Here is a 26796-nt window from a genome sequence, read left to right as displayed (position 1 = left end):
ATTCGTGACATTTAATCCAAGTAACAATTCCCTGTTTAAGGTCAGTTAGGACCACGACTTAATCTTAAGAATGTGAAATGTCAGAATAATAGTAGAGAGAATAATTTATTTTAGCTTTTATTTCTTTCATCACATTCCCAGTGGGTCAGAAGTTTACATACACTCAATTAGTATTTGGTAGCATTGCCTTTAATTTGTTTAGCTTGGGTCAAATGTTTGGGTAGCCTTCCTCCTGACAGAGCTGGTGTAACTGAGTCAGGTTTGTAGGCTTCCTTGCTCGCACACACTTTTTCAGTTCTGCCCACAAATTTTCTAGGATTGAGGTCAGGGCTTTGTGATGGCCACTCCAATACCTTGACTTTGTCCTTAAGCCATTTTGCCACAACTTTGGAAGTATGCTTGGGGTCATTGTCCATTTGGAAGACCCATTTGCAACCAAGCTTTACCTTCTTGACTGATGTCTTGAGATATTGCTTCAATATATCCACATTTCAAAAGAAATCAGCAAAGACCTCAGAAATTGTAGACCTCCACAAGTCTGGTTCATCCTTGGGAGCAATTTCCAAATGCCTGAAGGTACCACGTTCATCTGTACAAGCAATAGTATGCAAGTATAAACACCATGAGACCACACAGCCGTCATAACGCTCAGGAAGGAGATGCGTTCTGTCTCTTAGAGATGAACGTACTTTGGTGTGAAAGGTGCAAATCAATCCCAGAAAAACAGCAAAGGACCTTGTGAAGATGCTGGAGGAAACAGGTACAAAAGTATTTTTATCCACAGTAAAACGAGTCCTATATCGACATAACATGAAAGGCCAATCCTATGAAAAATTTGTGGGCAGAACTGAAAAAGCTTGTGTGAGCAAGGAGGCCTACAACCTGACTCAATTACACCATCTCTGTCAGGAGGAATGGGCCAAAATTCACCCAACTTATTGTGGGAAGCTTGTGGAAGGCTACCCGAAACCCTAACCGACCAAAGACAGGGACTTTTTACTAGGATTAAATGCCAGGAATTGTGAAAAACTGAGTTTAAATGTATTTGGCTAAAGTGTATGTAAACTTCCGACTTCAACTGTATCTACAGTACTAAATCCATGTGTATGTATAGTGTGTGTCACGAATCCCGCCGAAGATGGTGCCTCTTCCTGTTCGGGCAGCGCTCGGCGGTCGTCGTCGCCGGCCTACTAGCTGCCATCGATTCCCTTTCCTTTTGTTTCTGTTAGTTGGGTCTAATTGGTTACACCTCTTTTGAGTGTAGTTTTGTTTGTAGGCTATTTAAGGGCACTAGGCCTGCTGGTTATTGTACGGGCTTGTTCTCTGTTTTATGGTGTTGGTTGATTATTGTGATCTCTATTTTTCCGGACAGTTTTAGTCCTGTTTATTTGGACGGATTGTTTCATGCACCCTTGTGTTTTGCATGTCCGTTTTCCGCTGTCATTGGAATAAAAGATCCACGTACAGAACTACCTGCTCTCTGCGCTTGACTCCTCCACCCACCAATCATAGAAGTCATAACAGTGTGTATGTTATCGTGTGTCTGTGCCAATGTCTATGTTGCTTCACAGTCCCCACTGTTACATAAGGTGTTTTTTAATCTGTTTTTTTAAATCTAATTTTACTGCTTGCGTCAGTTACTTGATGTGGTCATGGCTCTATGTAGTACTGTGTGCCTCCCATAGTCTGTTCTGGAATGTGAAGAGACCTCTTGTGGCATGTCTTGTGGTCTTGTGGCATGTCTTGTGGGGTGTCTGAGCTGTGTGCCAGTAATTTAGACAGACAGTTTGGTGCATTCAACATGTCAATACCTCTCATAAATAAAAGTAGTGATGAAGTCAATCTCTCCTCCACTTTCAGCCAGGAGAGATTGACATGCACATTATTAGTATTAGCTCTCTGTGTACATCCAAGGGCCAGCCGTGCTGCCCTGTTCTGAGCCAATTGCAATTTTCCTAAGTCTTTTTTTGTGGCACCTGACCACATAACTGAACAGTAGTCAAGGTGCAACAAAACTAGGGCTTGTAGGACCTGCCTTGTTGATAGTGTTGTTAAGAAGGCAGAGCATCACTTTATTATAGACAGACTTCTCCCCATCTTAGCTATTACTGCATCAATATGTTTTGACCATGCCGGTATACAATCTAGGGTTACTCCAAGCAGTTTAGTCATCTCAACTCGCTCAATTTCCACATTATTCATTACAAGATTTAGTTGACTTTTAGAGTTTAGTGAGTGTTTTGTTCAAAATACAATGCTTTTAGTTTTAGAAATATTTAGGGCTAACTTATTCCTTGCCACCCACTCTAAAACAAACAGCAGCTCTTTGTTGAATGTTGCAGTCATTTCAGTCATTGTAGTAGCTGACGTGTATAGTGTTGAGTCATCCACATACATAGACACTCTGGCTTTACTCAAAGCATGTCGTGTGTAAACTTTTTCTTAAAGCAGGGGGCCTAAACGGCTACCCTGGGGAATTCCTGATTCTAACTGGATTATATTTGAGAGGCTTCCATTAAAGAAAACCCTCTGTGTTCTGTTAGACAAGTAACTCTTTATCCACATTATAGCAGGGGGTGTAAAGCCATAACACATACGTTTTTCCAGCAGCAGACTATGATCGATAATGTCAAAAGCTGCACTGAAGTCTAACAAGACATCCCCCAGGCCTGTCAGGTGATATTAAGTATTGATTGGGGACTTATTTGTGGAGGAATGTAACTGTTTTTCTGGGGGATTTGTGATGTTTTATTTGGGCTTCCCATGACTGTGTTTTTGTATTTTAATGTTTATATATAGTGAACAAAAATATATACGCAAAATGCAACAATTTTCTAAGATTTTACTGAGTTACAGTTCATATACGGAAATCAATCAATAAATTAATTGGGCCCTAATCTATGGATTTCACATGACTGAGCAGGGTCGCTGTCATGTGTGGGAGGGCATAGGCCCACCCACTTGGGAGCCAGGCCCAGCCAACCACAGAAGGGCTTTATTACAGACATAAATCTCCTCAGTTTCATTAGCTGTCCAGTTTGCTGGTCTCAGACATCCCACAGGTGAAAAAGCTAGATGTAGAGGTCCTGGGCTGGCGTGGTTACACGCGGTCTGCGGTTGTAAGGCGGGTTGGACAGACTGCCAAATTCTCTAAAACAATGTTGGAGGCGGCTTATGGTAGAGAGATTAACATTCAATTCTCTGACAACAGCTCTGGTGGACATTCCTGCAGTCCACATGCCAATTGCACACTCCCTCAAAAATGGAGACATCTGTGGCATTGTGTTGTGTGACAAAACTGCACATTTTATAGTGGCCTTTTATTGTCCCCAACACAAGGTGCACTTGTGTAATTACTATGCTTTTTAATATGCCAGGTGGATGGATTCTCGTGACAAAGGAGAAATGCTCACTATCAGGAATGTAAACACATTTGTTCACAGAATTGGAGAGAATTAAGCTTTTTGTGCGTATGGAACATTTCTGGGAACTTTTATTTCATCTCATGAAACATGGGACCAACAATTTATATGTTGAGTTCATATTTTTGTAAATGTGATGATATGTCAGTTTTGAATATTTAATACATTTGGAAAAACATCTAAAAACCTGTTTTTCCTTTGTCATTATGTGATATTGTGTGTAGATTGATGAATAAGGCTGTAATGTATCAACATTTGTATCAAAATTTGGAAAAAGTCAAGGGGTCTGAATACTTTGTGTGTGTGTTTGTTTGTTGGCACTCACTGGGACTGTGGCCCACTGGGCTCTGAGGGGGAGAGATCTGCAGCAGCCTGGGGTCTATGAAGGGAGTGAAGGAGGAGGACGAGTTGCTTTTCCCTGGAGGACAGTTTACAGGTTTCTGCAAATGCATCCAAAATCAGAATTCATATCAATAAAACATAAAAAAACAAATGTCAGATTTCCAGTAGACTTCACATCAATCTTGATGGAATTTCACGTCTACAATAGCTAGGTCATCTACATTAGTGGAGAAAGATACATTGACATCAAATAAAAACCCATTGCTCCAAACCACTTCAGTCTATAAACTATTACTCTTAAACATTCCATGACCTTCTGGAGAAGTTATAGCCTACTAATAGACATTCAGCCTACAGAGAGTTTATAGCTACATGTGAACTCACGTCAGAATGTGGTCCTCGTCTGCTCGGAGACTGGGGGTAGATGACGTCATGTGGGCCGTGCTGCGCCATGGGCTCATGGGCCGGGCTCTTCTGCAGGAGATCAGGGAGAAGGTAATTCTCATTGCATTCTGATCCTATAGCAATGAGCCTGTGTAGTGGCTGGCCACTCTTAAGGCCTGATGCCACGCTGCTCTGCTAAGAGAAGAGACACAGCAAACAGCAGTATAATGCCTCGTTACTAATGCTTGCCTGCCTGTCTGACGTGAGTCGTGTAACTCTGTATTGACAGTGTCATAGCAGCACTGTGTGGAGGAACAACAGCAGCATCTACAAAAAGAGTGTCATATGGCAGGTAGGCACTGTTTGGGTTTCCATGACACTAAGTGTCCAATGACAGTCAAGGCGTTGTTTGAAGGGAAGTGGGAGAGGTAAACAAGGATATCAAGCCCTGCTTACACCATACCAAGTGGCATTGCATTCATTACTGGAGGTGGAGGAGGCTCTGAGGGGGCTGTGGGAGAGCAGCATCAATGGAGGTGGCGGAGGCTCTGAGGGGGCTGTGGGAGAGCAGCATCAATGGAGGTGGCGGAGGCTCTGAGGGGGCTGTGGGAGAGCAGCATCAATGGAGGTGGAGGAGGCTCTGAGGGGGCTGTGGGAGAGCAGCATCAATGGAGGTGGCGGAGGCTCTGAGGGGGCTGTGGGAGAGCAGCATCAATGGAGGTGGCGGAGGCTCTGAGGGGGCTGTGGGAGAGCAGCATCAATGGAGGTGGAGGAGGCTCTGAGGGGGCTGTGGGAGAGCAGCATCAATGGAGGTGGAGGAGGCTCTGAGGGGGCTGTGGGAGAGCAGCATCAATGGAGGTGGAGGAGGCTCTGAGGGGGCTGTGGGAGAGCAGCATCAATGGAGGTGGAGGAGGCTCTGAGGTGGCTGTGGGAGAGCAGCATCAATGGAGGTGGAGGAGGCTCTGAGGTGGCTGTGGGAGAGTAGTATCCTCAATGGAGGTGGCGGAGGCTCTGAGGGGGCTGTGGGAGAGTAGCATCATCACTGGGCTCTGCTCTGCTCCATGTACAGATGGAGGATATTAATTTGAGCCAGTTTACTAAAGCAGTAAAATAATCATCTGAACATGTGAACATTGATAGACATTTTTATAGGGGCTTTTCATAATATAAAATCAAGTCTGAAATTTCAAAGTGGAAATTACAGTCGTGGCCAAAAGTTTTGAGAATGACACAAATATTAATTTCCACAAAGTCTGCTGCTTCAGTGTCTTTAGATATTTTTGTCAGATGTTACAATGGAATACTGAAGTATAATTACAAGCATTTCATAAGTGTCAAAGGCTTTTATTGATAATTATATGAAGTTGATGCAAAGAGTCAATAGTTGTGGTGTTGACCCTTCTTATTCAAGACCTCTGAAAACTGCCATGGTATGCTGTCAATTAACTTCTGTTCTACATCCTGACTGATGGCAGCCCATTCTTGCATAATCAATGCTTGTAATTTGTAAGAATTTGTGGGTTGTTGTTTGTCCACCCGCCTCTTGAGGATTGACAACAAGTTCTCACTGGGATAAAGGTCTGGGGAGTTTCCTGGCCATGGACCCAAAATATCGATGTTTTGTTCCCCGAGCCACTTAGTTATCACCTTTGCCTTATGGCAAGGTGCTTCATCATGCTGGAAAAGGCATTGTTCGTCACCAAACTGTTCCTGGATGGTTGGGAGAAGTTGGTACCATTCTTTATTCATGGCTGTGTTCTTAAGCAAAATTGTGAGTGAGCCCACTCCCTTGGCAGAGAAGCAACCCCACACATGAATGGTCTTAGGATGCTTTACTGTTGGCATGACACAGGACTGACGGTTTCGCTCACCTTGTCTTCTACGGACAAGCTTTTTTCCGGATGCCCCAAACAATCGGGAAGGGATTCATCAGAGAGAAAATTACTTTACCCCAGTCCTCATGAGTCCTTAGTTTGTCCCTGATGTTTTTCCTGGAGAGAAGTGGCTTCTTTGCTGCCCTTCTTGACACCAGGCCATCCTCCAAAAGTCTTTGCCTCACTGTGTGTCACGTTCTGACCTTTATTTCCTTTGTTTTGTCATTATTTAGTATGGTCAGGGCGTGAGTTGGGGTGGGCAGTCTATGTTTGTTTTTCTATGATTTGGGATTTCTATGTTTCGGCTTAGTATGGTTCTCAATCAGAGGCAGGTGTCATTAGTTGTCTCTGATTGAGAATCATACTTAGGTAGCCTGGGTTGCACTGTTTGTTTGTGTGTGATTGTCTATGTTAGTGGCTTGTGTCAGCACAGGTCTCATTTGTAGCTTCACGGTCGTCATTGGTTTATTGTTTTTGTATAGTGTTGCAGTGTTCATTGTTTTCTTTATTAAAATTCACAATGAACACATACCACGCCACATTTTGGTCCTCTGATCCTTCTCGCCTCTCCTCTTCAGATGAAGAGGAGGAAGACCGTGACACTGTGTGTGCAGATGCACTCACACCTGCCTGCTGCCATTCCTGAGCAAGCTCTGTACTGGTGGTGCCCCGATCCCACAGCTGAATCAACTTTAGGAGACGGTCCTGGCGCTTGCTGGACTTTCTTGGGGCTCTGAAGCCTTCTTCACAACAACTGAACCGCTCTCCTTGAAGTTCTTGATGATCCGATAAATGGTTGATTTAGGTGCAATCTTACTGGCAGCAATATCCTTGCCTGTGAAGCCCTTTTTCTGCAAAGCAATGATGACGGCACGTGTTTCCTTGCAGGTAACCGTGGTTGACAGAGGAAGAACAATGATTCCAAGCACCACCCTTCTTTTAAAGCTTCCAGTCTGTTATTCGAACTCAATCAGCATGACAAATAAATCTCCAGCCTTGTCCTCGTCAACACTCACACCTGTGTTAACGGGAGAATCACTGACATGATGTCAGCTGGTCCTTTTGTGGCAGGGCTGAAATGCAGTGGATTTTTTGGGGGGGGGTTTCAGTTCATTTGCATGGCAAAGAGGGACTTTGCAATTAATTGCAATTCATCTGATCGCTATTCATAACATTCTGGAGTATATGCAAATTGCCATCATACAAACTGAGGCAGCAGACTTGTGAAAATTAATATTTGTGTCATTCTCAACTTTTGGCCACGACTGTACAAACTTCAGAAGCCTTTTAAAATCTCAAATACAAAAGTTGTCGTGAAACAGGTGATCAAATTGGTTATTAGTTAGTAGCATCTGCTCCATGTGTTAGTTAGTATGCACAAAGTGCCCTTTAGTGTTTGTCATGAAAATGACCCATGCGGGACTGGTGACAACCCTGAGCTCAAGTGGCTCTGGGTTCATCCCAAATGACACTCTAATCCATATTTAGTGCACTACCTTTGACCACCACAAATTAGCAGATTTCATGGAAACCATGATGATGTGGCTGGTGACTCTTTGCTTCTTGAAAGTCCAATATCTTGAAAACTTGACTACTGAAATGCAAAACATTTTGGCACTGTATCAACAGTGGACTAATGAAAAAAATACCAACAGATAGTTTTGAGTGGATTTTCACTTTAAGCAACCTATTACTCTGATATAATGAAGATGACACTGTAGTATGAACCTGAATCGACTGAAACTATTCATCTGTTTTCTAACTATATATCCATTAAAAGCATTGAACATATTTATGTTCAATGTTGAGAGTTTGAGGAAGATTTGGTCTGAGTTTTCATCAAGTACAGAATTAATATCAGTGACAAGCGAGCTGTGTTGGTAAGGAAAGTAGCTGGCTGTGTTGGGAAGGAAAGCAGCTAGCTGTGTTGGTAAGGAAAGCAGCTGGCTGTGTTGGTAAGAAAAGTAGCTGGCTGTGTTGGGAAGGAAAGCAGCTAGCTGTGTTGGTAAGGAAAGCAGCTGGCTGTGTTGGTAAGAAAAGTAGCTGGCTGTGTTGGGAAGGAAAGCAGCTAGCTGTGTTGGGAAGGAAAGCAGCTAGCTGTGTTGGTAAGGAAAGCAGCTAGCTGTGTTGGTAAGGAAAGCAGCTAGCTGTGTTGGTAAGGAAAGCAGCTGGCTGTGTTGGTAAGGAAAGCAGCTGGCTGTGTTGGTAAGGTAAGCAGCTGGCTGTGTTTGTAAGGTAAGCAGCTGGCTGTGTTGGGAAGGAAAGCAGCTAGTTTAGCTCTCAAAGTTAATAAGTGAGTACTTTTTCACTCCAAAATGTCCCAAAGAGGTCGTAATGTATGAATGAGGTGTATGTATACCGGTGTCTGGTTAAGATTATGGTGGGGCTGCAGGACAATCCCATCAGGGGCTCCACGGAAGAACATTCCTTTCCCATTCAACGGAGACCTGGAGAAACAGACAACAGCAGTCAGAGAGCAGTGTTTTAATGGATAATGCTCTTGTTTTTTGCTCTATATGTTTTTTAAAAGTATCAAATAAAATCAATTAATCAATAAATCAATCGAGGTGAACCCACCGGGTTTTCTCATCATCATCACTACTCCCAACTTCATCGCTAGAAGAGGAGTACTCTGTTGCCTTGACAAACGGACTGAGATTAGACGTAAGCCCAGAGAAGTGGCCGAAACCCTGAGAGAGAAACACAGAGAATCACATCAGAGATAGAACACCAGACATCAGGGATAGAACACCAGACATCATATAGAGAACAACAGACATCATATAGAGAACACCAGACATCATATAGAGAACACCAGACATCAGAGATAGAACACCAGACATCAGAGATAGAACACCAGACATCAGAGTAGGAACACCAGACATCAGAGTAGGAACACCAGACATCAGAGTAGGAACATCAGACATCATATAGAGAACACCAGACATCATATAGAGAACACCAGACATCAGAGATAGAACATCAGACATCATATAGAGAACACCAGACATCAGAGATAGAACACCAGATATCAGAGTAGGAACACCAGACATCAGAGATAGAACATCAGACATCATATAGAGAACACCAGACATCATATAGAGAACACCAGACATCACGGATAGAACACCAGGCATCAGAGATAGAACATCAGACATCATATAGAGAACACCAGACATGAGAGATAAAAAAACAGACATGAGAGATAGAACACTAGACATCATGGATAGAACACCAGACATCATATAGAGAACACCAGACATGAGAGATAAAACACCAGACATGAGAGATAGAACATCAGACATCAAATAGAGAACATCAGACATCATTTAGAGAACACCAGAAATCATGGATAGAACACCAGACATCAGAGATAGAACACCAGACATCAGAGATAGAACATCAGACATCATATAGAGAACACCAGAAATCATGGATAGAACACCAGACATCAGAGATAGAACACCAGACATCAGAGATAGAACATCAGACATCAGAGATAGAACATCAGACATCATATAGAGAACACCAGAAATCATGGATAGAACACCAGACATCAGAGATAGAACACCAGACATCAGAGATAGAACATCGGCCATCAGAGATAGAACATCAGACATCATATAGAGAACACTAGACATCATGGATAGAACACCAGACATCAGAGATAAAAAAAAACACACATGAGAGATAGAACACTAGACATCATGGATAGAACACCAGACATCATATAGAGAACACCAGACATGAGAGATAAAACACCAGACATGAGAGATGGAACACTAGACATCATGGATAGAACACCAGACATCAGAGATAGAACATCAGACATCATATAGAGAACACCAGAAATCATGGATAGAACACCAGACATCAGAGATAGAACATCAGATCTCATATAGAGAACATCAGATCTCATATAGAGAACACCAGAAATCATGGATAGAACACCAGACATCAGAGATAGAACATCAGACATCATAATAGAGAACACCAGAAATCATGGATAGAACACCAGACATCAGAGATAGAACACCAGACATCAGAGATAGAACATATGACATCATATAGAGAACACCAGAAATCATGGATAGAACACCAGACATCAGAGATAGAACACCAGACATCAGAGATCCTGAGACAGACAGTCAGACAGGCACACAGACAGGCAGACAGACAGGCAGGCAGGCAGACATGATTATGAAATAATACAGGACTGCTAATGCTAATCCAATACAGGAATAATTGTCAGTCCACATGAAGATGACAAGCAGGTATATGTTATTGAATAAAACACAATGACACCGTGTGTCCTTTGGAGGGAATCAGAGACAGGACAGGACACCTCTGCTTCCCGTCGGAATGACCGGAATCTTAAATGGCATACTGTACCTCTAATCTCAAATCATTAGGACTAGTCATAACATGCAATATTTAGTTTAGAACAGATAAGCAAGAATAATACACTATTTAGACATAAAGTTGAGTCAGAGGAGGAATTACAGCATTCTTAGTTTTGATGAAAGCAAACACAGGTGTGAGAGATGGTCATACGGATTCTCCTCATTCACATCCAGAGCTAATCGGATTAATCTGTTCCTTACAGTTTTGTTTTTCAAACCAGACAGTAACAAACAACAGTAACTGACATCTGACAAACGTAGAGATGAGACCAACATGATGGCCTTCAAGCTCGGTGACCAAGATGTAAAGTGTTACAGATGTCGGTATTTTCCAGAACCACAGGGCAACGGGAGCCAATAAAGACAATAACAACTTGTCCCACTACAACAATTATGATAATCATGGCTGAAAACTACATTTTGAATCTGACGTATAATAGATGTGGAATCGTGTTCTAGATGCTAGGATGGTGACAGAAGACAGATACTTACATGTTGCTGAAGAAGGGCTCCAGGAGAATTCTCCTTAGACTTCTTGTACTGCTGAAGACGGCTCTGCAGCAGAGGGCTCTCCAGCTTGAAGTAACCTGATAGAGTCAAAAGACATGTTTCAAATCTCCCATCTCACTATGTTGTACACTCTTGCTAAATATTACCAGAGCCATTCAGATACTGTAGTTAGCTTTGGTGGCTCATTATGGGAGCTTTCCTCAAACTATATAATGGATTAAAGTTGTCAGTTGCCCCAAGACCTCAGTATGCTGCGTTAATATGATGAGCAAGTCCAGATATGGACTAGGGCATCAGGATATATTGTAAGGGCTTCCTTGTTTTCCCACTGGATTACTTCGTGAAAGCGACAATGTAATGAACTTGTAAAAGACTATAAATGTCAAATTCATTATCATTATTATGTCTCTCTTTGAGCTAATGCTCCATCTTCATGTACATTATAAGATTCCTTTGGAATTTAACCACGACATGTTAGCACATTTATTTACCATATTCGTGAACTGCTTTCTTAAAATTCCTCCGACAAGTAATTGTGAAAAAGGGGATATTTGAACACATTACCCAGCCTTTCTTTCCTTTTTTCCTTCTTATCCAAAAGGCAGTTCTTTTGAGAGTCTACCCATTAATTGTACTGGTTTTCCACACACCCAATCTACGACAGGGCCTGTTGCTCACTAACACGCCCCCACCCACATGCTCTCACAAACTCCCACACACATACAACCTCACCCAATCTCCTTCCCACAAACCCTCACCCACCCACACTCCCTCACGCACACTCCCTCTTTCACCAACACCCCCACACCCATACTCCCTCACCGACACCCAGTCACCCACACACCCTCACGTGAAACTTAAAGGCTCAGTGTAGTCAAAAATGTTTGTGTTTTATATACAGTACAATTCAAAAGTTTGGACACACCTACTCATTCAAGGGTTTTTCATTATTTTTCCTCTTTCCTACATTGTAGAATAATAGTGAAGATATCAAAACTATGAAATAACACGTATGGAATCATGTAGTAACCTGAAGGGCAGGTTTGGGATTATTGGGTTCACCTGGTTTAGGACTATTTAGGTTCCTCTATGGAACTGGGCAGGTTGCTCAGGTCTCTTGTCTTGTTTTGTGTTGTACGCATATGCACTTGCTTTGTTGTTTTACTTCAGTAAACGATCTGGATTTACCCTCACCTCTGCCTGCTGTGTTTCTCTGTGCCTGGGTCCGAGTTCGTACTAGAGTTATTGTCACAGTAGACCTGAGCCAAAAATGGACCCAGCAGAGATTTCTCCGTCATCCGAGGGACACTTCGAGCTCCACCACTTGTGGTCGGCTCTCACTCACCATGGAATGCCACTCATTAAGCTGGCCCCTCTGTTGTCGGTCACTGCGCTGGATGGTCAAACCATAGGGTCTGGGAAGGTGAAGCAACTCACCATGCCTATTCAGCTACAAGTTCTGGATGACCATGTGGAGCTTAACCAGTTTCATCTGGTGGACTGTCCTGAGCTTCCCCTGGTTCTTGGACATCCGTGGCTTTCCACGCATAATCCTCAGATTGACTGAGATGGAATCCTTCATGGCAGTTCACCTGCCAGCAACTCTCTCCAGACCTTTCCGATCCTGATCATCTGGAGACTTCTGACTCTCCTGTGCCTCCGGCTGGGAGTAACAAGCCTGAACATTCCTGCATACCTCGGGATTACTGAGATTAGGGTCAGGCTTTCAGCAAACAATGGGCCAGCAAACTATCTCCTCACAAGCCCTACGATCGTGCCATCAACCTCCTGCGTCCAGGCCAGATGGTCTGGCTGTCTCCTAGGGACCTGCCTCTACGCATGGAGTCTTGGAAGTTGGCACACTGGTACGTTGGGCCATTCAAGTTTCTACGGCGCATCAATCCAGTGGCCTACCGTCTTCATCCCACGTCTCCAGACTCAAGCCTGTGGTATCCAGTCCTCTGGTTCCGGCCACCCGGCCTCCACCTCGGCCTTGCATGATAGTGGGACAGCCAGCCTACATGGTGGGATGCATCCTCTCCAGTCATCAGATCCGGCGGGGGACTCAGAATCTTGTGGACTGGGAGGGATACGGCCCTGAGGAACAGTCCTGGGTTCCGTCCCGGGACAGTTTGGACCCCGGACTCATTCGGGACTTCCGCCGACGTCCAGCTACCCCTGGTGGAACGTCGAAAGCCTTTTTCCCTTGGGGCGGTGGTGGGGGTCTTGTCACAGGTTAGAGGTCATCATGGAGTGTTATCTGGGAGGGAGCCACTGGATGGCATCCTTATGTTTCTAGTGTCCAAGTGAGCCTGATTGGGATTATTCGGTTCACCTGGTTTAGGACTATTTAGGTTCTTGTATGGAACTGAGCCGGTTGCTCAGGTCTCTTGTCTTGTTTTGTGTTGTACGCATGTGCACTTGCTTTGTTGTTTTTCCTGTGAATACTTCAGTTAACATTCTGGATTTACCCTCATCTCTGCCTGCTGTACTACTCTGCACCTGATAACGCGTTAATGGTTGCCATGGATGCCATTAACGCATTTGCTTAATTCAAGCCCTGGCAGACGATGTGCTAGCTAGCTCCTTGTATGAATGAATGAGTGAGAATGCTAGTAAGGGCCTTTTAAATTTCAATTTCAAATCACTCCCAGATGGCTCTACGTGTAAAACCAAAGTAATTTGCATCTACTGCAAGGCAGAAATAGTTTATTACCGACGTTATGGGGGGTTTTCGTTGTCATTTACAAGCAAAATATAGTGTTGAGGCCGGCAATACAAGTAACGTTATTAGTAGCAATGGAGGACATCTTCGGCAGGCTAAGCTAGAAGAGTGTGCACGCGGGAGGCCTATAGACAAGCAGCAAGCTAACACAAGCATGGATAAGAACAGCTTGCAGGCCAGTCCACATTGTGGAGAACGAAGGCATGAGGGGTTATCATACGGATAGCGTCGAACGACTCAACGTATGAGTTATCCTCTAGAGCCACTGTCGTTACAAAAATACACTAGCTGTAATGAAAGCGTGAGGGCTACGAAAAAAGCAGAGGAGTTGAAACATACAACAGCTATTGCTCTCACGGGAGACCACTGGACTTCAGTCAGTCACCATAACTACCTTGGGGTGACTGCGCACCACATCGAAGAAAACTGGAAACTGCATTCACACGCTCTGGCCTTAATGAACCTCTTGGAACTACCCATCCCAGATCCGGGAGAATTGTCAGCAACTACACTAATTAGCATAGCGCAACGGTCAAATAATCTTACTAGAAAATATTCATATTCATGAAATCACAAGTGAAATATAGCGAAACACAGCTTAGCCTTTTGTTAATCACCCTGTCGTCTCAGATCTGGAAATTACGCTTTACAGCGATAGCAAGACAAGCGTTTGTGTAAGTTTATCGATAGCCTAGCATAGCATTATGTCCAGCTAGCAGCAGGAAGCTTGGTCACGAAAATCAGAAAAGCAATCAAATTAACCGTTTTCCTTTGATGATCTTCGGCTGTTTTCACTGACGAGACTCCCAGTTAGACAGCAAATGTTCCTTTTGTTCCATAAAGATGATTTTTATACCCAAAATACCTCAGTTTGTTTGTCACATTATGTTCAGAAATTCACCAGAAATAGCGGTCACGACAACGCCGGGAAAAAAAAATCCAAATTATATCCATAATATCAACAGAAACATGGCAAACGTTTTTTATAATCAATCCTCAAGGTGTTTTTCAAATATCTATTTGATAATATATCAACCGGGACAGTTGGCTTTTCAGTAGGACCGGCAGGAAAAAGGGCTACCTCTCTCTTTTACGTAAGAATCACTCTGAGAGCCATCAGCTGGCCACTTACGCAATGTGGTCTTTTACGCTCATTCTTCAACATAAAGGCGTGAAACTACGTCTAAAGGCTGTAGACACCTCAGGGAAGACGTAGAAAAGGGAATCTGGGTGATATCCCTTTAAAAGGAGGATAGTTATGCAAAGGAACAGAAGGGTTTCAAAATAAGAGGCACTTCCTGATTGGATTTTCCTCAGGGTTTCGCCTGCAATATCAGTTCTGCTATACTCACAGACAATATGTTTACAGTTTTGGAAACGTTAGAGTGGTTTCTATCATAAGCTGTCAATTATATGCCTATTCTAGCATCTGGTCCTGAGAAATAGCCCGTTTACTTTGGGAACGTTATTTTTCCAAAAATAAAAATAGTGACCCCTAGTTTCAAGAAGGTTTAATGAAGACAGAAGAGAGGCACTATGCTGAAACGTTCGCCGGGCATTTCATTGATCTAGCAAAGCAGTGGAACATTGAAAACAAAGTTACCACGTGTTACCACGGAACATGATTGCAGCTGCAAAACATCTGCGTATTGAACACCTGCCCTGCACAGCGCAAAGTCTCCAAAGGTCCATCAGTGTCCCTACAGAACAGCGGGTCCGACAATGCCCTTGCCAAATGCCGAAAAATGATTGACCATTTCAAACACAGCCCAACAAACGCTGCAGAGCTAGGACAACATCAAGTTGCAAAATAAGGAGTCACTTGCACAAGATGTCACAACTGTCACGACTTCCACCGAAGGTGGCTCCTCTCCCTGTTCGGGTGGTGCTCGGCGGTCTTCGTCGCCGGCCTACTCGCTGCCACCGATCCATTTTTCCTTTTCGTTTGTGTCTGTCTGTTTTTTTCTTTACACTTGTGTCCTATTAGTTTATTTTGGTGGGTTTATTAACCTACGCTGCCTGCTATTCTTTGTGCGGGATTATTTACTGTTGTTGCTATGTTAGGGGTGCGTGTTTGCGCCACTGGGTTTTCTTTCTCACGGTCGTTGTACCGGTTTGGACTGTAATTAGAAGTAGAGGTTACTCCTCCTTGTTTTGCGTTTATTCTCCATGTGTGGCGACTTCATTTGGGCATGTTCCTCCACCTGTTGTTGTTGAGTTGGGGCTTCTAATAAACGATTGTGCTATTGGGACTTCCTTGCTCTCCTGCTTCTGACTACTGCACCTCCCTCCTCTTAGGAGGCAAGTAACAACAACAAGATGGAATTCCACTCTGGAAATGGTAAAGCTTGCCCATCGAAACCAACAACAACTGAGAGATGCTCTGGCCCAACATAAAATGAACATCACCATGCCAACCACAGCTGAACTGGAGGCACTACTAGAGCCCTGCAGTTTATATTCTCTATCTCACTATGTGTGTTATAATAATATATTGTGTGTGTAGGCGTGAGAGTGTGTGTGTGTGTGTGTGTGTGTGTGTGTGTGTAGGCGTGAGAGAGAGTGTGTGTGTGTGTGTGTGTAGGCGTGAGAGAGAGTGTGTGTGTGTGTGTGTGTGTGTGTGTGTGTGTGTGTGTGTGTGTGTGTGTGTGTGTGTGTGTGTGTGTGTGTGTGTGTGTGTGTGTGTGAGAGTGTGATTTTGAATAGCTTTTCATGCAGGTACTTGACTGAAATTCTGTGAGGAGAGAAGTACATTTCCTGCTCAGTGGTGTTGCCTGCTTTGTGTCATCTCCTTTGAGTGGTGGAGAGCTTGGATGATGACCATGCCATGGTAAGATTCAAGCTAACATTCACAACAGAACTGGAGACACACAATGAAAACACGAACCTCACATGGCTGAAGATCGCCACAGCACTTGACCCAAGGTTTAAGGACCTGAAATGCCTTCCCAGAACTGAGAGGGGTGAGGTGTGGGCTTTGGTCAGCATCTTGCTGAAGGAAGAGAGGCCTGCACAGCAACCTGATAAAGCAACAGATTCAGAGCCAGCGATGAAGAAAGCTGCCCCTTTGTTGAGTTCTTCTGAGTCTGACTCTGATGAAGAGGAGGAGTCCATTGAGAAATGTTTGGAGCATTACGAAGCAGAGCCCATTATCAACATGGAGGACTGTCCACTACAGTGGTGGTCACAGCATGCAGGGGCACACACAAGGCTGGCCTGCAATAAACAAAGGTACCTGGCAATGCCTGCCACATCAGTACCTTGTGAGAGGTTGTTTTCACTCTCTGGGCATATCGTACAGAAGAAGAGAGCAGCTTTATCATCTGAAAATGTCAACAGGCTTGTTTGTCTTTGCAACTGGCTCAGTGAAAAGACATAAGAGGAGGATTGAAGTGTATGGTCACAGGTTTATGTTCTGTAAAATTCATGACATTGTTGGACAAGTTTATGCTCGTTGTATCGATAGAGCTAATATTTTTTTTTCTTATAGACAACCCTCCAATCACTAATGGGGAGAACAATCATTTAGAATGGCTGAAGCTTTAACTGTGTGTGTGTGTGTGTGTGTGTGTGTGTGTGTGTGTGTGTGTGTGTGTGTGTGTGTGTGTGTGTGTGTGTGTGTGTGTGTGTGTGTGTGTGTGTGTGTGAGAGAGAATTTATGATGGAGCATTAGTGACCTACTGGGAGCATTAGTAAGTTACAGGACTTTTGTATTGCTTAACATTGCTTAACTTGTTTATGGTGAATATGCCATTAAAAACATTGAATCAGAATATTTTTGTGTTTCAGTCCCTACATGCCTATAACGCAATACACTGCTTTTTGAAAATAATTGAGCAAATATTAAAATGTGTGATTAATCGCGATTAATCACATTCAATTCTACAGTTAATTATTTTAATCATTTGATAACCCTAAAAAAATAAGTATGGAAGATTGGAAGATGCAGACAATGACATTGATGGAAGCTACAATCTATCTGTAATATTAAAGCTGATCTACTCCCTAAAAAATGCTAAAATTCACAGCAAGCTACTTAATTGTTACCCAGAAATGATTTGATATTGAAATAAAAACATCTGCATTGGAGCTTTAAAACAATTGTTTAGTTTCAAAGCTAAACAGTAAGCCAGTGGCCCTGTGCATGGTCTCACTTTCAACTCACGAGGGAAAAACCCCTTACAGGATGTTTAGGTTTCAGTGACACATTTCCTGTGTATTGTGGTTCTAGCCTGATTTGTAGACACCCAATGCGTTCACACAGGCTGTAGTTCACCATGTAGTAACACTATGCAGCTGATGGATCTACATATGTGCTATGTGAACACATCTCTAGTGAATGGTTGAATGAGAGAGAGAGACAAGAGAGAGAGTGATTGTTGAGGACACAGACCTGACTGGGAGCTGCTACTGGAGCTGCCATGAGAGGACATGGACTTCCCACCCTTCTCCGCAGGAGACTGAGGGGCCCCACTGGACAGCAGAGAAAGAGAGAGAAGAGTGAGAGAAAGAGAAGAGTGAGAGAAGAGTGAGAGAAAGTGAGAGAGAACGAGAGAGAGCGGGAGAGGGAAAGTGAAAGAGAGAAAAAGTGAGAGAGGCAGATGACAAGAATCAGGCACACACACAATGTCATGCTCTATACTTCAAATGGTGTCTCAGAGATCTGAGATCAGAGTTCTGTCATGGGTCCTGTCAAAGCTGACTATGGATTATCCACCCTGTAACTGGTAGTACTGCTCACTGACACTGAATGATGTGTGATGTGGTAACAAACGTACCTCAACCCTGTCCGGTGATGATTCATCAGCTCTTTGCAATATGATTTGGATGTTGTACGCTCCGGAACCTTCAAAAAGATCATTTTGACATGTGAGGGTACAGTATACAGTGGAATAAAGTACTTAAGTACAAAAACTTGAAAGTACTACTGAATGTTTTTTGGGGGTATCGGTACTTTACTATTCATATTTTTTATCAACTTTTACTTTTACTTCACTACATTCCTAAACAAAATGATGTACCTTTTACTCCTTACATTCTCCCTGACACCCAAAAGTACTCGTTACATTTTGAATTCTTAGCAGGACAGGAAAATGGTCTAATTCACACACTCATCAAGAAAACATCCCTGGTCATCCCTACTGCCTCTGATCTGGCGGACTCACTAAACACATGCTTTATTTGTAAATTATGTCTAAGCGTTGGAGAGTGCCCCTGGCTATCCATAAATGTACAAATAAATGACAAATGGTGCTTAATATAAGGAATTTGAAATTAATTAATACTTTTGATACTTAAGTATATTTTAGCAACTACATTTACTTTTGATTTACGGTTGATTTTTACACAAGTAGGATTTTACTAGGTGACTTTCACCTTTACTTGAGTCATTTTCTATTAAGGTATCTTTACTTTTACTCAAGTATGGCAATTGGGTACTTTTTCCACAACTGACAGTATATGCCTGACTACCTTGCACAAAGCATCACAACATTAGGACATATTAGGACATTCTAAAACACTGCATGCTCTGTGGGGACTCCAGAAATGTGTAACTGATCCTAACCGCCAACCTGGACTGTATCATTTACTATCGAGGATGTGGATACCAACTTTAGGAGAACACATGAGGAGAAGCCTGTGAAGCAGGCAATCGGCTTTCTCAATGTTGTCCCCAACAGCTGTCAACATTTTCACCTTTTCTCATGTCACATCATCACACAAGAGGAAAGGAAGACAACACCCATTGAAAGAGGAAATCGTTCTGAAAATCATACTCCCTTTAACTACTGGCATCCCTTCAACAGGGCTTACTGGCAGCTGCATGTCCCTGCGTTTCTCACATATGTTTTTAAAATGATTTCTGTGATGAATGCAACAAGAAAACTTGTAAGCAATTAAAGCACATCAACTCCATATTCCTATATCAAGCAGTAACAAACCACTAGAGTGCTGTATCCTAAGGATACACATCTCTGCTTTTATTAGAGGAACTAGAGATGTGTTTCTGGAAACAGAATGTGTATCACATCGTTGAATGAGTTTGTTGTTAGTCAGGGATGCCATAGGAAGCTTGAGGGCACTGCCACATTCCTCTTCCTTTATGTTGCCTTGACTAACATCACCAAAAACAACAACTACAAACCTCCCTGAAAGATAACACACACATGGGGTTATACACATACACACAGTCCCTGGTTATATCCATAGGGTGGGCGGATTAAGGTGAATTAAATATTGTGTGGATGAAGGGTGGATGGGTGGTGGCTGTGTTGAAACAAGAGAAAACAATGCATTAAAAATCCAGAAATGTATAATTATTGTGCAATTCATATCTATAGGCTACATGGAGGTTTTTCTTTCATTATTTTTTATCTGCCGTTAGTGTGCAGCCTAAGTTTAAGCTTAAGGGCCTAACAGTAGCGTGGCAAATACACACCAATTGCCAAATGCTTTCGGGAACTTGGGCATAAAAGGTTATCTTCCATCCACTGAGGGAAAAAGGACAATGCCGGAGTTAAATTCAATAAGGGCAAGATTCAGTCTTAGGACATTTAACCCTTACTTACACACGCCATTCTTACGCACCTCTCACTAGTTGGTATCTGACTTACCTCATTAAGATGCGTAATGTGCTTTGCAGGCGTGGTTCCCTTGTGCACGCTGAATGCATTTAATTCAACCACTGAAAACCCTCCCACTTGCTGGCCAAAGATTTTCCATAGAGTTTTCATTCAATAGGATTTTCAGTACATGTATGTTAAACCATCCCTTTAAACATGGGTGTATATTTAATTATTTAGACTAGATTTGAATTAATTAGACACAATAGATTACATCGAGAGAACGGGTTCAAAATATAGATATCAATGAAGGAAAGCCACCTATTCATCTCTGTTTCAGCACCAACTGGTAGATTTAAAAATACTCTTGATTTGTAGATTATTTAGGCACATTTTGGGGTTATGAAAGTGTGTATAAATCATAAAAAAACATGTTTTGAGAGCTTTTACGCACAAAATATAATAATGAATAAAAAATACAATGTATTGATTCATCCCGAAAGTTGTCATATTCAAGTTCAATCCATGAAATACTGCAAGGTTGAAAAAGGTGTACAATAAAATAGTCCTATAAATCAACACTAATCCTCACTAATCATGGAACTGTATGACAACAGTTTTATAATGATTTAAATAGGCTACATGTCCAAAATTATTAATGCTAGCGACCCTCATCAACTACATGGACATGACAAAGGAAAGAAAGGTAAACAAAATGGAATGATGCAAAATGTAGTCTACAAATTGAAGACAACTAACACCGAAGTGACAGTTAGAAATGTATTTGTGTGTTACTGACCGTGACTCCCAATAGTGGCTAATATTTAACATGATACAAATTGTCAAATAAAACATTTAAAAACACTTACATTAACTCGGCAGGTTCCCAAGCTAGCACAGTGGATCTGGGCCAATTCCGGCTGAGAGTCGGGACACTCGGCTGAGAGTCAGACTCAGCCGAAGTCATGTGGCCTGAGTCTGGGTCGCCTTAGGCTGTATTACTTATGGCTAAAATGCGGGGATTGAGCTTGGGCCGATTCCGGTGTGAGTTATCTGGCCCAAATGTATTACTTGGGTCGATTGGGGCTACTCTCTGGCAGATGATTACACAGGCTGCTTTGTCACGCCCTGACCTTAGTTATCTTCGTTTTCTTTATTATTTTGGTTAGGTCAGGGTGTGACGAGGGTGGTATGTGTGTTTTTGTTTTGTCTAGGGTTTTTTGTATTTCTATGGGGTTTTGGTATGTCTAGGTATGTGTAGGTCTATGGTGGCCTGAATTGGTTCCCAATTGGTTCCCATCAGACAGCTGTTTATCGTTGTCTCTGATTGGGGATCCTATTTAGGTTGCCATTTTCCATTTTGGTTTTGTGGGTTATTGTCTATGTGTAGTTGCATGTCAGCAGTCAGTTATTTATAGCTTCACGTTCGTTTTGTTACGAAGTGTTCTTCGTTTGAATAAAAGAAGAATGTATTCTAATCACGCTGCACCTTGGTCTCCTCGTTATGGCGAACGTGAGAGAATAACCCACCAAACCAGGACCAAGCAGCGTGAAAAGGAGGAACAGCGCTTAATGGGGAGATGGACCTGGGAGGAGATATTAGATGGAGCAGGACCCTGGACACAGCTGGGGGAGTATCGCCATCCTAAGGAGGAGTTAGAGGCAGCGAAAGTGGAACGGCAATACTACGAGGATAAATACCGGAGAATAGAGGAACAGCAACGATATGAAGGTACACGGCTAGCACGGAAGCCCGAGAGGCAGCCCCAATAAAAAAAATTTGGGGGGCACACGAGGAGATTGCATGAGTCAGGTCGGAGACCTGAGCCTACTCCTCGTGCTTACTGTGGGGAGCGTGTTACTGGTCAGGCACCGTGTTATGCGGTAGAGAGCACGGTGTCTCCAGTGCGCTATTCTAGCCCGCTGCGCTCTATTCCAGCTCCTCGCATTGGCCGGGCTAGAATGGGCATCCAGCCAGGAAGGAGGGTGCAGGCTCAGCGCTCCTGGTCTCCAGTATACCTCTTTGGACCAGGATATCCTGTGCCGGCTCTGTGTACTGTGTCTCCGGTGAGTCTGCACAGTCTGGTGCGTCCTGTGCCAGTGCCCTGCAAATGCAAAAAATAAACATCCAGCCAGGACAGGTTGTGGCAGCTCTACACTCCAGACCTCCAGTGCGCCTCCACAGTCCAGTACATCCTGTGCCTGCTCCCCGCACTCGCCCCGAGGTGTGTGTCACCAGCCCAGTACCACCAGTGCCGACACCACGCACCAGGCTTCCAGTGCGCCTCCAGGGTCAAGTACGCCCTGTTCCTGCTCCTCGCACTCACTCTGAGGTGTGTGTCCCCAGCCCAGTACCACCAGTGCCGGCGCCATGCACCAGGCCTATAGTGTGCCTCGGCAGTCAAGTACACCCTGTTCCTCCTCCCCGCACTCGCCCTGAGGTGCGTGTCCCCAGCCCGGTACCACCAGTTCTCGCACCAGGCCTCCAGTTTATCAGCATCATAAAAGGTGATAGTCTCTAAAGGTGCCAAATTTATCAGCATCATAAAAGGTGATAGCATTTCAACCACAATGCATCCAAGTCTAACTTAAATCTTACCAAAAACATGTTGGGTCATTTTAACAGCTTTTAATTTCCTTAAAACAGGTCAAACTGATGTCATTTGAAAATGTAGCAAGAAATTCTTTCCCGTTTTTTTTGCCTATTGTATTCTCTCCCTGGTCCCTAAACGTCTTTGCTGAGTGAGAGAAGGAGAGGTGAAATAGGCAAGAGAAACAAACTTTATTGATGTCAATTAAATTTAACCATTCATTGCATTGATGTATGCCATAATTCTGGTGAATAGTTGTTTATTTAGACTAGGGCAACAGAAGATAAGCTGCATGTATTTAATTATAAACAAGTTGCTAACAAATAGCTAACAACAATGTCAGAAATTATAATCATTTACATTTACATTTAAGTCATTTAGCAGACGCTCTTATCCAGAGCGACTTACAAATTGGTGCATTCACCTTATGACATCCAGTGGAACAGCCACTTTACAATAGTGCATCTAAATCTTTTAAGGGGGGGTGAGAAGGAATACTTTATCCTATCCTAGGTATTCCTTAAAGAGGTGGGGTTTCAGGTGTCTCCGGAAGGTGGTGATTGACTCCGCTGTCCTGGCGTCGTGAGGGAGTTTGTTCCACCATTGGGGGCCAGAGCAGCGAACAGTTTTGACTGGGCTGAGCGGGAACTGTACTTCCTCAGTGGTAGGGAGGCGAGCAGGCCAGAGGTGGATGAACGCAGTGCCCTTGTTTGGGTGTAGGGCCTGATCAGAGCCTGGAGGTACTGAGGTGCCGTTCCCCTCACAGCTCCGTAGGCAAGCACCATGGTCTTGTAGCGGATGCGAGCTTCAACTGGAAGCCAGTGGAGAGAGCGGAGGAGCGGGGTGACGTGAGAGAACTTAGGAAGGTTGAACACCAGACGGGCTGCGGCGTTCTGGATGAGTTGTAGGGGTTTAATGGCACAGACAGGGAGCCCAGCCAACAGCGAGTTGCAGTAATCCAGACGGGAGATGACAAGTGCCTGGATTAGGACCTGCGCCGCTTCCTGTGTGAGGCAGGGTCGTACTCTGCGGATGTTGTAGAGACTCTGCGGATGTTGTAGAGACTCTGCGGATGTTGTACAAGACCATAATCAGAAACATAGGCCTATCTAAAAAGACCTGTCAAAAATAGTTCTGCCATCTCGGACTGTCCTGCGTATTTTCTATTTTTTGGGTTAGAGAAAAGACCATTTGCCCTTATTAAACTCGGCAGATAATTTTCCACCAATGGATGTCGATTGAACTCGTTTGACTGCTATGATAAAGCAATAAGGCACAAGGGGGTATGGTATATGGCCAATATACCACAGGGTTGTTCTTAAGCACTACACAATGCGAACTGCTTGGATACAACTTTTACAGATGCACAATCGAGAGCATCCTATCGGGCTGTATCACAGCCTGGTAACGGCAACTGCACTGCCCCCAACCGCAAGGCTCTCCAAGGGGTGGTGTGGTCTGCACAATGCATCACCGGGTGCAAACTACGTGCCCTCCATGACACCTAGAGCACTCGATGTCATAGGAAGGCTAAAAAGATCATCAAGGACAACAACCACCCAAACCACTGCCTGTTCACACCGCTACCATCCAGAAGGCGAGGTCAGTACAGGTGCATCAAAGCTGGGACCGAGATACTGAAAAACAGCTTCTATTTCAAGGCCAACAGACTGTTAAACAGCCATCACTAACTCAGAGAGGCTGCTGCTCACATTGAGACCCAATCACTGGACACTTTAATAAATGGATCACCAGTCACTTTATACAATGCACTCTAAATAATGGCACTTTAATAATGTTTACATATCTTACATCATTCATATCACATGTGTATACTGTATTTCATACCATCTATTGCACCTTGCCTATGCCGCTTGGCCATCGCTCATCCATATACTTACATGTACATATTCTCATTCACCCCTTTAGATTTGTGTGTATTAGATAGTTGTTGGGGAATTGTTAGATTACTTGTTAGATATTACTGCGCTGTCTGAACTAGAAGCACAAGCATTTCACTACATTCGCTTTAACATCTGCTAACCATGTGTATGTGACAAATCAAATTTGATTTGCTATTATAAACTGGTTAGCAATGTAATTATAACATTAAAAATTAATATTTTGTTACAGATTAATAATATGTATAGGAACTGAATATTCTTGTCAACAACAGCAAGTGTTAATAAAAAATAAAGTTTTTAACCTGTAGCCTAATCTGACTACTGTTACCATCAATCTAATGTGTTGTAACAACTGATCTGCAATTTCGATAGAAAATTGATAACTTCCGATTTAATTAACTAAACATGTCCATTAATAATTGCATAAAAACACAAATCTGCAAATTGTAGCATAAATTGATTTGCTATGACTCCAGTGATATCGTCATTTACACATATTGATTCTATCAAATGGTAGCCTACAATGGCATATACATTAATAGGCTACTTGATGGCCAACAGAGGCAAATGTATAATTCTCCACAATTAGCCTAATGTCAGTTTCATTGAGCACTTTCCCCCATAAAAAGAATCACGTGAGGGAGTTCCATAACTTCCATTTACCATTTCCACCCGGGCAGCCCCAGAGGCCCAAGAACTGAGCATGCATAAACCACCCTGCTTGATACCGTTTCCTTTAAGCAGTCAACAATAGAACGCAGGTTAAACCACCTCCGAGCAGTATTGTGCTCTAGTGCGCACAAAATCGTTTTCCAGTGCTTTGTCTGCATTATTTCTTGATTTGTATCGGTTCTAGTGTATTAATATGTTTTAAGGAAAAAGGTTTGGAAATAGGTGTCTCCATGATGACAATCTAAATAGCCTACCTACAACTGGTAATAAGTTGTCACAACGTGTGCACCTGCTGCTCTCGCTCCTCTCGCTCACGTGACTCAGCCAATCACTGCCTGACAGTCAGCAGCAGGTCACAGTCAAATATATATTTTTATGAGAAATGGCATGGTGGCAGCGGTGCAGATTAGCCCAAAAACCTACCACCATCGACCAATACATTTTCACCAGATACATCGTAGCCCAATTCTGCAGGGAAACCGAGGACATGGCAACACTGGGTGAGATAAGTAGTGGTGCGTGAGTAAAATCACTAAGGAAGCCAAGCCAAGCCAGTAAAACAGCCATATTACAACCTTCATTCAGTATGTTATGATAATTGCGTTGTTTGCTCTATAACCACTTGTTCATATGCCATCGTGATATACAATAAGGCCGGACAACAAAAAGACAAAAGTCACACAGTGGCTGAATAAATTCAACAACACATACATTTGTTTCATCACAAAACCAGAGATCTGTCCATTGAAGTCCACAAAAAAATGTTTATGACCTGCAGTATGGTCAAGCAAGTTAATGTTTTCAACAGTTTACTAAACAACTACTGATATAGACCCATGGAGTTACCATAAGTCAGAACAAAGACAACAGGAGCCCTGTCTCCGCTATTCCAGCATCATTTAAACATTCTCAAATCAAAAAGGCTATATATGCTTAGTTTAATACACCGAAAACAAATTTAAAGACACCAAAAACTATTTACTGCAATCACTGTTTGCAAAATGTAATGTGGCTGTCCATGGGACTGATGTGTGTGTGTGTGTGTGTGTGTGTGTGTGTGTGTGTGTGTGTGTGTGTGTGTGTGTGCAAGTAAAACTAAAAACGTTGAATCACCCTACTTGTAAACTAGTTGAATACCAATGCCATCCTCCTCTCTTTCATGTTGGCAAGAACAGTCTATGGCTTTGTCATACAGTACACTTTTAGTTTTGTTGTCGTAGGCTACCTATGCTTGCTTGCTAGCCTAACTTCCTCACATGAGCAACAACGAACCAGCTAAGTTAGCTAGCTAGTTAATGTGAATGTACTAGGCTACATCTAGGCTACATTGAACATCAATCGTCTCAGGCCAGGGGCACAACATATTAATTTAATTTATTTATGGTTAGATAATGTTATAATAATTA

General features: G+C 43.1%; 1 protein-coding gene across 5 annotated transcripts in view; it reads right to left on the bottom strand.

The window, feature by feature from the left end:
- The window catches only part of LOC118363328 (mitogen-activated protein kinase kinase kinase kinase 4), a 124345-nt gene that overhangs the window by 29401 nt on the left and 68148 nt on the right, over positions 1 to 26796 (bottom strand). For 3 of the 5 annotated variants that reach the window (XR_004821382.2, XM_052488065.1, XM_052488068.1), the window contains exons 18-24: positions 18439 to 18506; positions 18054 to 18133; positions 10918 to 11012; positions 8600 to 8712; positions 8382 to 8469; positions 4149 to 4343; positions 3748 to 3862 (exon numbers count right to left, since the gene is read on the bottom strand). Coding sequence is in view for 4 of the 5 variants with exons in the window: in XM_052488065.1 (XP_052344025.1) it covers positions 3748 to 3862; positions 4149 to 4343; positions 8382 to 8469; positions 8600 to 8712; positions 10918 to 11012; positions 18054 to 18133; positions 18439 to 18506 (754 nt within the window). In the remaining variant the exon portion in view is untranslated. The remainder of the gene's footprint in view (positions 1 to 3747; positions 3863 to 4148; positions 4344 to 8381; positions 8470 to 8599; positions 8713 to 10917; positions 11013 to 18053; positions 18134 to 18438; positions 18507 to 26796) is intronic. The other 2 variants (XM_052488066.1, XM_052488067.1) reach the window with 2 other exon arrangements.

Source organism: Oncorhynchus keta, chromosome 30 (genome assembly GCF_023373465.1).
Source record: "Oncorhynchus keta strain PuntledgeMale-10-30-2019 chromosome 30, Oket_V2, whole genome shotgun sequence".
In the NCBI taxonomy this organism is placed as follows: Eukaryota; Metazoa; Chordata; class Actinopteri; order Salmoniformes; family Salmonidae; genus Oncorhynchus; species Oncorhynchus keta.
This window is presented reverse-complemented; position numbering and strand designations above follow the sequence as displayed.